Source organism: Papio anubis, chromosome 3 (assembly GCF_008728515.1).
Source record: "Papio anubis isolate 15944 chromosome 3, Panubis1.0, whole genome shotgun sequence".
NCBI classification, from domain to species: Eukaryota; Metazoa; Chordata; class Mammalia; order Primates; family Cercopithecidae; genus Papio; species Papio anubis.
This window is the reverse complement of record NC_044978.1, coordinates 178100649-178113441: the sequence shown is the minus strand read 5'-3', so window position 1 is coordinate 178113441 and position 12793 is coordinate 178100649. Positions and strand designations below refer to the sequence as shown.

The window sequence follows — 12793 nt, the reverse complement described above, 5'->3', positions numbered from 1 at the left end:
CATGTGGTCCCCCTGGGGCAGCCCCACTCCTGTTAACATCTAGGTATTTCCTTAGGCCCCTTTCTATGCCTGTTTTTCATACTAGGTTGAGTTCAGTTTTCGAATCTGATTTTTTCACTTATTATTTTATCCTATGCACATTGTCCTGTCATGACTATCTTTTTTAGAAAAATCATTCTAAATAACTTAAGAATACAATTTCAGCTCAAAACCTGCCCAACTTCCTGCCCTGGTTCCCTGCTCCTCCCGGGGAGCTAGATAGAGTCAGCTGACCCTCAGGCCTGGCCCTGCTCCTGGCCAGGGGCTCCTCCCGCTGTGGTCAGGAGCAATTTAGGTCTCCCTGACTTCTGGGCCTTGGACCCAGATTCCTGGTAGCCACTTTCATTCCTGAGCTGCAGCCCAGATGACGGCCGCAGGTGCCGGTCCCCAAGGGCAATGCAGCCCGGTGGCTATGACAGCAGCTCTGGAGCTGCACAGGGAAAAATCCCAGTTCTGCTACTTCCTGACCTTGTAAGTTTCATGACTTCCTTGGGACGCAGTTCATTATCTGTAAAGTTCAGGTGACAATCATTCCCATATAGGGAATTAATAATATCTATAAAGTACTTCAAGTAGGGCCAGGCATGAAGCAAGCCCTCCCTACAGTGGTGGTCCCTGGGCCTGTTAGGACCTGGGCCTGCTGTGACTTGGCCAAGAAAGAGAGAGGCGAGGCACAGCCTTGGGGTCAGCCAGCCTTGCCACTGGGCCCTGTGTCCTCTCCTTTTACCTGTGTGACACTGAGGGAGATTTGTAACCTCTCTCTGCCTCAGTTTCCTCATCATTGTGAAATATGGCAGGCTTAGAGGTTGTTGAGGGATCAGATGAGAAGAGTTTGCCAAGCTTCCAGAACAGTGGCTGCTTGACCATGGTGGCCCTTCCACAACTGCCCATTCCCTCTGCTTCTCTGCTGTCCCCTCACCTCCCTAGGATTCCTGGCCTTGAACCCAATTTACAAGAAAGGGTCTCGCTACCTAAGGCTGAACTTGCCTTTGCCATGCTGCCTAATCCACTTGATTAGGCAGTCAGTGCCTTTGCCATGACCTGGGGGCAGGAGGAAGACAGGGACTTTGCAGACAGAACTGGGGAAAGTCCTGGCTTCCCTAACTCCCAGGAACTCCCTAAACCTCTATGGGCCTCAGTTTCCACACTGTGAGATCAGGGCACTAGTGCAAGTTTGTGAGGCTCACATGAGAAAATGCAAGAAAAGCTCCTAGCCTAGCCCCTGCCACACGGTAGGTGCCCAATAAATGTTACCGTTGTTGTCATTGTGTCATTCGTGGGCTGATGGAGTGGAGTCCTATGTCCTTTGCCCCTTGCTTTCCCAGTTCTAGAGGCTGGGCCTCATCCTTTCTGTTGTGACCTGCTGTGGGCCCTTCGTGGGTTCGCGGTGCCAGTGGCCTCTCCCTTCCCCTGCCTGGCACTGGGCTTTGTCCATCATCACCAGCTCCTGGAACTATAATCCCCTTCCCTGATTTCACACGTCTGTCCTCCAGAAGTTGCCCTCCCCTAAAGAGCAAGTTGAATTTCAGGCCCAGGTCTCTCCAGACCTGTTTTGCCTGCCATTCATTCATTCATTCATTCATAAAAATGCAGACTCTGGATGTAGACCATCTGAATTCAAGCTCTTGTCAATTTCTCACTGGGAAATCTTGGGCAAGTTGCCTAACCTTGCTGAGATTGCCGTTAACAGGATCCACTTCCCAGGATTGGTGTGAAGCTGACACGAGATAAGGCACACAAACTTATCAGGACAATGCCAGGTACACAGAACATGCTCAGTCCTGTTGGCCATCATCATTCGTTCACTCACGTGACAAGCACACACTTAGGCCTTCTAGTGCCTTCGATCGTCACCCATTGTTCTGGGGGCTGGCTCAGGCAGAGGCCAGCCAACACTCCGGGGCCCCCAGCCTCCGAAGCTCCCAGCAGGATGGCAGGCGCACTGTGACAGAGTGTTCTGACCACTGATGTATCCCTAGACACTGATGTATCCCTAGACACTGATGTATCCCTAGACGGTTTTGGGAGAGGCTGAGGCCTGCTCTGTGCAGGGAGGTGGTGGCGCTGGCTGGGAATGCTGCAGAGGAGGCCAAGCTTGGGCTTGTCTTTCACTCAGAAGGTGACATAATTTGCATGTCCCCTGCAAATCTTATGCTGAGATGTAATTCCCAGTTTGGGAGGTGGGGCCTGGTGGGAGGTGTTTGGTTCATGGGGATGGATCCCTCATGGCTTGGTGCTGTCCTCACAATAGTGAGGGAGCTCTCGTGAGAGATCTGGCAGTTTAAGAATGTGTGGCACCCCCTACTCCCACTGCTGTTCCTGCTCCTGCCACGTGACACACCTGCTCTTGTTTCACCTTCCACCCTGACTGGAAGCTCCCTGATGCCTCCCCAGAAGCAAAGCAGATGCAGGCACCATGCTTCCTGTACGGCCTGCAGGACTGTAAGCCAATGAAGCCTCTCTTCTTTATAAATTACCAAACCTCAGTTATTCCTTTATAGCAATGCACGAATGGCCTAATACAGACAGAAGGCTTCTGCTGAGACTGGCAAATGGGCCAGTCCTTGCTTTGTGCTGTCTTGAAGGAGGGGTAGGAGACTGCCTTGTGGACAAGGAGAGGAAGGGATTGCCAGAAGAGGAAGCGGCCTGTGCCAGGTTCCCGCTAGGAGACAGCACAGCCAGAGGGAGGCTATGGGCCTGTGGGTGGGGCTGAGGCTCACGGCCCTGTAGGTGAGCATGTGGTGGGGGGCTTGCGTGTGTGTGTGTGTATGTGTTTGTATGGGAGTGTACAAGTGTGTGAAGGTATGTGTGGGTGTGTATATGTGAATGCATGTGTTTGTGTAGGGTATGTATGTGTGTGAGACTGTGGGGGCAAGTGTGCATGTGTGTGTGGGAAATGAGTGTGTGTGTTTGTCTATGTGTGAGTGTGACTGTGAGTGTGCAACGGTCTGTGGGTGTGTGCACGAGAGGGGCTGAGGAGGAGTGGCAGGCCAGGGGGCTGCAAAGGCAGGCACCTGCCAACAGGCGCAGGCACATGATATGGCAAAGCCACAGGCTGGCCCTGGGTGCCCTCCAGGGCATCCCAGCACACAGCCTCGGGGAAGGCTCAGACACCACGCAAGGAAGCGTTAATCAGACAATCTGTGCCTGATGTGCAGGACTGCATCGAGATTCCTGGCCTTCGCCAATCTCGCCCTGAGTCTGGCAGATCAGAGCCCATGGAGAAGGCGGGCATATTTCTCTGGGCTGTCCAAAACCTGCGTTCAGAAGGAAGTCAGCCAGGGGAATAGGCTCAGAGCCGAGGCTTTGGAAGCCTCCGGACACCACTCCCCAGGCTCGGCGAGGGTCCTGGTTTCTCCTCTGATCTGTGAAGAATTGGGGTGCAGCCGCCTGAGGTCACAGAGATGGCAGAAGAGACCCAAACTTTTACTCCTGGCTCAGCGGGACCTGCTGGTCTCCTTCTGAGGGCTCTGCCTCATGGTTTATTTTCTGTCTTTGTAGGCTTATTGGCTTATGGCTCCACAGAACCCTAGTCCTGTGGTTGTCCACCAGGGACAACTTTATCCGCAGGGGATGCTTGGCAATGTCTGGAGACATTTTTGGTGGTCACAACAGAGGGGATGCTACTGGCATCTCATGAGTACAGTCCTGGGGTGCAGCTCAACACCCTGCAAGGCACAGGACAGTCCCCCATCCCAAATAATGATCCCTCCCCAAAGGTCATCCACAGTGGGGGCTGCCCACTGTCATCTGTAAGCTCCCTGGCAGCTGGCCCTTGGGTTGTTTTCTTCCCAGGGGTTCAGCTCCTATGCAGGACAGTGCTGGTGGGTGGAGGTGCTCGGCGGACACACAATGGTGACAGTGAGGACAGCGTTGGTGGGTGTAGGTGCTCGGCGGACACACAATGGTGACAGTGAGGACAGCGCTGGTGGGTGGAGGTGCTCGGCGGACACACAATGGTGACAGTGAGGACAGCGCTGCTGGGTGTAGGTGCTCGGTGGACACAGAATGGTGACATCAGGTCTGCGCTTTCACCCACAACTGACTTTCTCATTGGCCAGCAGAATAGGGTGGGAAATGGGATGGAGACTGCCTGTCCCCAGCATGAAGCCATTGCCATTGCCCCCGCAGCTGCCCCTCCTGGCCCCAAGGCACACCTGCTGACCCACAGACACACACAAGACACATAGGCACACAGACACAAAAAAACAGGCACACACACACACGCAGATGCACAGGCACACACAGACCTATAGGCACACACACACACACAGGCACACGGACACATACATACATACAGATACATAGACACACAAGCAGGTACACACACAGACATAATAGGTACACACAGACACGCACACATAGATACACACACATACAGATACAAAAACACAGGCACACACACAGATACACAGGCACACACACAGGCATGCACACAGACATACAGACATGCAGACACACAGACACATGGGTACACACAAGTGCACTGGCATGCACACACACACAGATGCACAGGCACACACAGATGCACAGGCACACACACAGACACACTTCCACACGTACCCACACAGGCACACACAGCTCACACAGAGCTCCCAGTTGGCCAAGTGAAACCCTAAAACAATTATATTGGGAGAACAGCGGAGAGCTCTACCCGAACAGCCACTCTATGCTAAGCCTGCCCTGGACACTTTGTCCCCATGGCCTGTTTCCCACAGCAGTCCGAGGGGTGTCTGCAGAGCCAGGGAGCTTTCTGGACTCAGAGGCCGCACCATGTCCACCCCGGGGTCAAGGAAGCCTTCCAGCCGGGCAGAGTCCCCAAGGCCAGGCAGGTCTGGGCGGGTAGAAGGAGGTCCAGGCAGTGGGAACGGCACATGGCCAGGCCTGGGAGACAGGGACACAGCACTGTGCGACCTGCCATTACATAGCCTGTCTGGAGCCCTGCCTGGGAGGGAAGTGGGGAGAAAGGTGGGCTCAGGGGAGAGCAGGGCCAGCCCTGGACCAGGTGGACTGGCTAAGCAGGTGAGGATGCACCACTGCTTACAGGGAAAGGACAGGAACAGACTAGCGTCAGCCAGGCGTGGCTTCGGTTGGATTCAGTGGTGAACACTGGGCAGGCTGTGGGGAGGGTCTGTGTTCAGAAATGTGCGTGTGCTGCTACCACGGTTTGTGAAAAGGGTCTGGAAGCCTGGCACTCCTGGAGAAACTGATGTGGGAAACATGACTTTTGCACCAAAAGGAGTGGCAGAATTCTTTAAAATAATATGACGTGAAACACCAGCCGGGAACATCTGAGGCTCCCCAGGAACCAGCCTAGTGGGCCCAAGAAATCTCTTGCCTTCCAGGCTGGAGTCTTCACCTCCATTCACATCATACGGGGCTGGAACAGGCAACGACAAAGAGCACATGTTGTGATCTCTTTCCTGCTCACACCATGCCACCGGGCAGGGCAAAGACCAGTGGGGGGGGGGGGGTGCTGTGCTCTCCTCCATCACAGAGGGCAGAGGTGGCTGAACCAGAATGTCATCCAGGATGTCTGCCCCAATTGTCACTATTCCTCAGGTGCTTTCTGCAATTCTCTCCAGGAGAAATGCAACTGCCCAGCAGGAAGGGACCACAGGAGGCTTCCAGGCAGGTCCAAACTTTCAGCGTCTTTCCTGGAGGACCCAGGAGCCTGCAGCTCCTGCCAGAATCCTCCTTTAAAATGTAAATCCACCACTTTTACCTCCCTGCCTTAAACACTCCAGTTTCCAGGGGACAAAACCTAAAACCTTGACCGTGGCCTCTGGAAGCCTTTTTGGTGTGGCATATATTCCCTCCTGGCCCCATTTCCTATTATTTTCGCTCTGGTTTATTCCCTTAAATGCTATGAAATTATTCTTTGAAACCCAGGCCTTCTGCTGCCTTTGAGAGTGTGATCTTGGCGATCCCTTTGCCTGGAGGGCTCAGTGCCCATCCCTGCAGTCCTGGTTCCCACACTTCACCTCTAGGTCTCTGCCGACTCTCCCTAAAAGAAGCCCCTGCCTGCGCCCCTCCCATCCCACCTCTCCCTCTTCCAAGCTTGTGCAACAAGTGCTGACTGCCCTGTCGGGGTAGGTCATCGCCTGTCTTCCTCTACTGGGCAGTCAGCTCCGTGGAGGCAGAGGAGTAGATTAGCCTGCTACCCCCACACCTGGACCTGAGCACATGGGGGTGGGATTCAGTGACAGAGAGAAGGCTTGACACCCCCAAAAGACCTACCACAAGGAGGGACGCTGCACAGCTGGGACCCTGGAAATCAGGGCCAAGTTCACCCTGAATTCCAGCAAGACATAAGCCCTTGGTGCTCAGGTAGCCGTAGCCAGCAGAGGACTCACTGGCCAGCTGCCAAAGTCTTGCTTTGCACCAAGGCGCGGACCGGACCCTGCAGAGGGGTGGCATGACATCAGGTGGGACTTCTACTCACATTGGGCACAAAGCCGGGCATCAGTGCCTTCTCGAACACCACATCCCAGTTCATGTCGGCCAAGTAGGGCACGCTCTGAATGTCACGAAGGCTGGACAGGCGGCTCTCAGGGTCCTTGGTCAGGAGCTGCAGTCAGAGGACAAATGAGCTTCCGTGAACTGGGCATCCCTCAAGGGTAGCGGGACTCTGAAGGATGGGGTCTCATGGCAATTAATGTGCTTCTGCTCTTCATGCCCTAGTGATGTCGTGCCCTGTCTGGGGCACTGTTGTTGGAAGCGCCATCTGTACTCATCTCTTTATAGCCAGGGTGAAACTGAGAGGTCAGGCTGCTTCTGCGAGGTCACCCAGTGAGGGGCTGTTGGGGCAGGGACCAGACTTTCAGCCCCCGTGTTCCTTTCTGGGACTGGAGCCTGTAACAGGCGGCCTCTCTGATGTCTGCAGAAGCATCCAATTACAGATAGAAAGAATTAGTTGCCTCATACTAGGATTTCCAACTTGGTAACGGGAGGCACCAAGTTGTAATAAAATTTATCCCTGGACAGCTACGAGGTGACCTCTGTGACCTAATGAAGTGACCTCATTTGTAGCCAAGGGGACACTTTTTAGCTTCTCTTCTAATTGAGTTTCAGCTAATAAGGAGTGACGCAGGATAAGAACAGCCAAAGACTATGACCTGGCATCCCAGCGGGGCTCCCAACTTGCCAAAACCCTGCAGCTTATCTATTGAAAAAGCACAGGGGCCAAGAATGAAAATTCAGAGGCCTGGCCCTGGGACTGCCATTTAACAGCTGTGACCTTGGGCGAGCTGCTGTTACTTGCCTCACTGCCTCCCCTGAAAGCAGGGGAAATAATGGAGACTCCTCCACTTCCAGCTCATGGTAGGACGAGACCAAATGGGACTGGTAAGGACCTGGCACATACTTAGAAAGGGGCGGGCACAGCAGCGTCCACAGGTGGAGCTGGAAGTCAGAGCCCCCTGCCAGTTCACACACACCTGTCACTGCAGAAATCTCCCAGCTATGCCCATTGAGTGGCTGGAGTCACAGCCCACAGGGATAGCTAGCAGGGGTTGCATCTGCTGATCATGGCTGCCACTCTTTAGGGACTATCCCAAAACAATGGGTGCCGGCCGGGCGCGGTGGCTCAAGCCTGTAATCCCAGCACTTTGGGAGGCCGAGACGGGCGGATCACGAGGTCAGGAGATCGAGACCATCCTGGCGAACACGGTGAAACCCCGTCTCTACTAAAAAATACAAAAAACTAGCCGGGCGAGGTGGCGGGCGCCTGTGGTCCCAGCTACTCGGGAGGCTGAGGCAGGAGAATGGCGTAAGCCCGGGAGGCGGAGCTTGCAGTGAGCCGAGATCGCGCCACTGCACTCCAGCCTGGGCGACAGAGCGAGACTCCGTCTCAAAAAAAAACAAAAAACAAACAAAAAAAAAAACAATGGGTGCCAACTTAAGCAGGTTCCACTTCAATGCCATCTGGAAGTTCACTGTTCAGGGTGGCTGTTCTGAAAACATGCTGATACCCAGGCCCGAGGGCCAGATTCTGAGCCACTTGGGTGGGCTGGGAGGTGCAGGCATTGGTGGTACGTAAGGCTTCCACATGGTTCTAATGAGCAGTCAGGGTTAAGAGACACTGACTTATAAGAACCAAGTGATGGGATGTGAGGGCGACCTGGCTGTGACACCTGCCATGCCACTGATTTCCAGGGTTGATTTGGCTGATCTGGCTGGCTATGCAGGTGTGCCCTTGCTCTCTCATGGCTCCATGTGCGTCCCTCCGAAAGCTGTGCACTCGGTCAAAGAGGACGGCCATCCCCAACAGAGGAGTACCAGTCTTCGGTCAAGGGTATATGAGCAGCTGTGCTCCCCTGCTACAGCCTCCAAACAAGCTCTCAAGAACCAGGTGGCAGATTTCCTTTAAAGTAATTTAACTGATTAGTAATTCAACAAGCCATTATAGCCATGTAGGGATATTAAAAGCTGGGACCTGGAGTTAGGAGAGTTTGGATCAAAATCCTACTTCTGCCTTTTAATAGCTCTGTGGCACTGATTGAATGATTTTGCTTTCTTATGCCTTAGCTTTCTCATCTCTGGTACTGGGATAATGACACTCCTCCTGCTCACAGGGCTTGAAAGGGGTAAGGGAGAAGAGCAATCACATGGCCTAGAACACAGGACCCTCAACAGTGCTGGCTGCTGTTGTCATCATTGCTTTAAAAACAACTGGGTGCCAACCTCATGCAAGACTCAGCTCCATGCATCATGGAGGATGTGAAGGGAGCCTTGAAGGCAGGGCACCAAGATCTCCTGCCCATTCTGGACTGGAGTGCACACCAGAACCACCTGGAGAGCTCATGGAGACACAGAGAGTGGGGCCCACCCCGGGCATCTGATTCAGGTCTGGGTGGAGCCTGAGGATGTGCATTTCTAATAGGCTCCCACGTGACGCTGATGCTGGCTGGTCCTAGGCCCATACCTTGAGAACCACTGCTTTATTCTAATAGCAACAGTTCCTGCAGAAAGTCAAGGAGATTCCTTCCTTCCTTCCTCCCTCCCTCCCTCCTCCCTCCCTCCCTCCTTCCTCTTTCCTCCTTCTCTCCTTCTCTTTCTCTCTTACTTTTTTTTTTTTTCAGTTTCACCCTTGTTACCCAGGCTGAAATGCAATGGTGTGATCTCAGCTCACCACAACCTCTGCCTCCCATGTTCAAGTGATTGTCCTACCTCAGCCTCCCGAGTAGCTGGGATTATAGGGATGCACCACCACGTCTGACTAATTTTGTATTTTTAGTAGAGACGGGGTTTCTCCATGTTGGTCAGGCTGGTCTCGAACTCCTGACCTCAGGTGATCCACCCATCTTGGCCTCCCAAAGTGCTGGGATTGCAGGCTTGAGCCACCACGCCCGGCTGAGATATCCAATTTCTTAAAGGTCATTGAGTGAAAAGACCATGTACAGCAGATTTTAAAAACCCACATGCAGGCCAGGCGTGGTGGCTCACGCCTGTAATCCCAGCACTTTGGGAGGCCGAGGCGGGTGGATCACAAGGTCAGAAGATCGAGACCATCTTGGCTAACATTGTGAAACCCCATCTCCACTAAAAACACAAAAAATTAGCCGGGTGTGGTGGTGGGGGCCTGTGGACCCAGCTACTTAGGAGGCTGAGGCAGGAGAATGGCGTGAATATGGAAGGTGGAGCTTGCAGTGAGCTGAGATTGCACCACTGCACTCCAGTCTGGGCGACAGAGCAAGACTCCGTCAAAAAACAAACAAACAAACAAAAAACCCACATGCATTAAGTATTTCTGTTTATTAGGAGCTCGCAGCAGAGTGACAAGAGCTGTCACAGTCGCCACTGTCCTCCGAGGTGTGCTGATCTGCAAGCACCCCCATAACAGTGCTTATTCCAAGGCATGTGGCATTTGAGTGCAGCTGATTTGATCATTTCTACCCCTGGTATGCCATTTGTAGTCTCACCCCTTCATTTGCTGATATGGCTGTTTCTACACTCACTGTAGCTCCCTGGTGGGGCAGGCTGGCAGCTGCCCCCTTACCTTCCTCAGCAGGGCCACCATCCCCTTGCACCATGTGGAGGAGTAGTGGACACGTTCCACCTTGAACATGTTGAGGATTTCATCGATGGGCGTGGCCGAGTGGATTTCGTACGGTCTCTGCAACCAAAGGACAACAGCCAGAATTAGAGAGAGGACCATCAGAAGGCACCATCCACACACTTTAAGACTGTGTGATTATGAGGGACGGTTTATTCTTCCTCTTCAAGTAAGAGTGGGTGCTTCTCTTTCACGGCAGAGCAGGTGGCCTGAACCCATGTGCCAACGGTAACCGGGCCCAGGGGCCAGTGCAGGACCCGGCAGGTGGGTGCTGCTCCTGTGGCCACAGGAGGTTAGGGGTGGCTCACCGAGGTCACACAGCCCATAAATGCCAGAGGCAGGACTCACTCTCAGCAGCTTAACACCAGAGTCCCTGCTCCAGTCACCGGCTTGGGGCACCCAGGGACATCTCCAGTCATAGCCCCCACTTGCTACTGGGCCTTGGCCGCCGCTTTCCCTCTCCTGGCTGAACTGGCCCATGGGGTGGGCAGGGCCGAGATGGCCAGTGTCTGGGTGTGGTTGGGCTGAGGGATGGGAGGACTCCAGCCTCGTCCCCTGCCTTCTCGCCTGCCCTCCCCTCCTCACGATGAGGACGTGTAAGCTCTGCTCTCCCCCAGTTTCTGAACTTGGTAGAAAATGAAGCCTCCTGACCATGTTTTCTCAACATTGCTGTGTGCAGTTTCTTGCTTCTAAGCCCCTCTCAAAGCTCGGGCAGACTTTCTTGACTGTGACCCTGGGGACAAGGTTTGGAGTGCTTCTGAGCAGCAGTGCACTCCCGGCCCCTGCTCCCCCTGCCCCAGCCCCCATGAATGTCTCTCCTGGGGCCTCTCCAGCTGAACCGCGCTCCAAGATGTTTTCAGGTTGGTATCATGGCCACACGTCTTGGGATTACAAAGCAACAATTTCCCTGGCATGTGTGGTGGTGCAACAAACTGATCCTGGAGAAATCTGAGCGATGAATCCGCGATTAACCCATAGGAAGTTGATTGCCATTAATATGTGTCAATACAATTATTGCCGTCTGTCTCCTCCACGAAGCTGTGGGCTGCTGAAAGGGGGAATTTGACCACGCTCATCTCTGTGTTCTCAGGGCCCCAGTAGTGTCTGCCATCGAGCAGAGTCCCAGAGCACGGCGACGGCGACCGTCTCAGTCCCTCCGCAGGTGCTGAGCGAACACTAACCCTGAGTCAGACACCACACTGGGATTCCACTGCCACCTTGGTCCCTGGGTTTGGGGTTTCCAGGTACACACTGTGAAAAAGCAATCACTTGTACTAGCTGCACTTTGAGTTCTTGCTTCAGAAAAGTTCCAAGAAGAAGCCCAGCCCCGCAAACTGGTAGGATCCGGAGATGCCTGAGTTGGAAAGTAACTCCCCTGATCACCATCCTGAAAACGCCACCCAGGGAGGAGCTGATTTCCTCTGCATGCGGCGTATGTAGAAGCATCATCTGCTTGCATCGACCTCACTGGCCACCCTCCCAGGTTGTGCTCATTGGACTGTCACCCACCACGTGATCAAGCCCACACATTGTATGGGTAACACCGTGGCACTGAAGGCTCTGGCTCCAGCCTCATGGAACCGCAATTCCCACAGGGCTGCTGCAGATAGAGGGCGCCAGCCCAAAGGCGCACGGGGTCCTGATCCCTGGAGGGCTACGGTTCCCTGGAGGGAAGGGACACCATTATCTTTACCAAACAGGGGGCCCTGGAGAAGACACTGGCCCTGAGGGGTGTGCCTGTGCCCGCTCAGATGTGCACACCCAGAAAGGAGCTTTTTTTCCTGACTTTTTAGCCTTCTCTCTTATCTGTGAATTGAATGAGGGCCTGTCCATTTCACCGTATCATAGGCAGAGCAAAACCAAAACCCGGGGGCTCTCTAGAAAGGCGAATTAACTAGATACACTAACATTTTAAAAATCTTTCTTCAATTTTTAAAAAATCCAATGGGAAGTGGTGACTTCTATGGATGAGCATTTTCTGCCCACCATTTGCGTGTGTGAGACCCCTTCGCACTTTGCCAGAAACAACTACCATAGTTAGAATGATGAGAGCCGATCTCAACTGAAAATGCCCCTTAGAATCGTTATGAACTGGTGACTGTTAACACGACCATTTCACAGAAGACAAAACCGAGGCACTATGTCCTGGAGCTGGGCACCGAGGTGAAAGGCCAGGCAGTGTGAATGGCCAGCGCTCGCCTCTGATCACTGCTGTTACAAGGGAAATTGTGTCCCCCAAATTCATATGCTGAAGTCCTAGCCCCCAGGACCTCAGAATGTGACCTCATTTGGACGTAGGCTCTTTATAGAAGTAATTCAATCGAGTCACTAGAGTCGGTCCTAATTCAACAAGACCTGAGTCCTTATAAAAGGGGGACTTTAAGGCACAGAAAGGCGCACAGAGGAAAGACAATGTGAAGAAGACAGCCATCCACGAGCCAAGGAGAGAGGCCTGGAACAGGTCCTTCCCTCAGCCTCAGGAGGAACAAACCCTGCCAACCACTTCATCTCAGACTCCTGGCCTTCAAAACTGTGAGAGAATACTTTTTGTTTAAGCCACCCAGTGTGTGGATCTTAGTTATGGCCATCACAGGTAATGAACAGCAGCCTTCACCGTCCACACACAGAGCTCTCACTGGAGGTGGCTGACTTTGACTCTGCTCCTGTGATGAGCTGGTGCCCTCTGTACATGGCGCC

General features: G+C 53.5%; 1 protein-coding gene across 3 annotated transcripts in view; it reads right to left on the bottom strand.

Annotated features, from left to right (window-relative positions):
• The window catches only part of STK32B (serine/threonine kinase 32B), a 412340-nt gene that overhangs the window by 32709 nt on the left and 366838 nt on the right, over positions 1 to 12793 (bottom strand). For all 3 annotated transcript variants that reach the window (XM_003898462.5, XM_009206514.4, XM_017958564.3), the window contains 2 exons: positions 10040 to 10156; positions 6485 to 6610 (listed from right to left, as the gene is read on the bottom strand). In XM_003898462.5, the coding sequence (XP_003898511.1) occupies positions 6485 to 6610; positions 10040 to 10156 (243 nt within the window). The remainder of the gene's footprint in view (positions 1 to 6484; positions 6611 to 10039; positions 10157 to 12793) is intronic.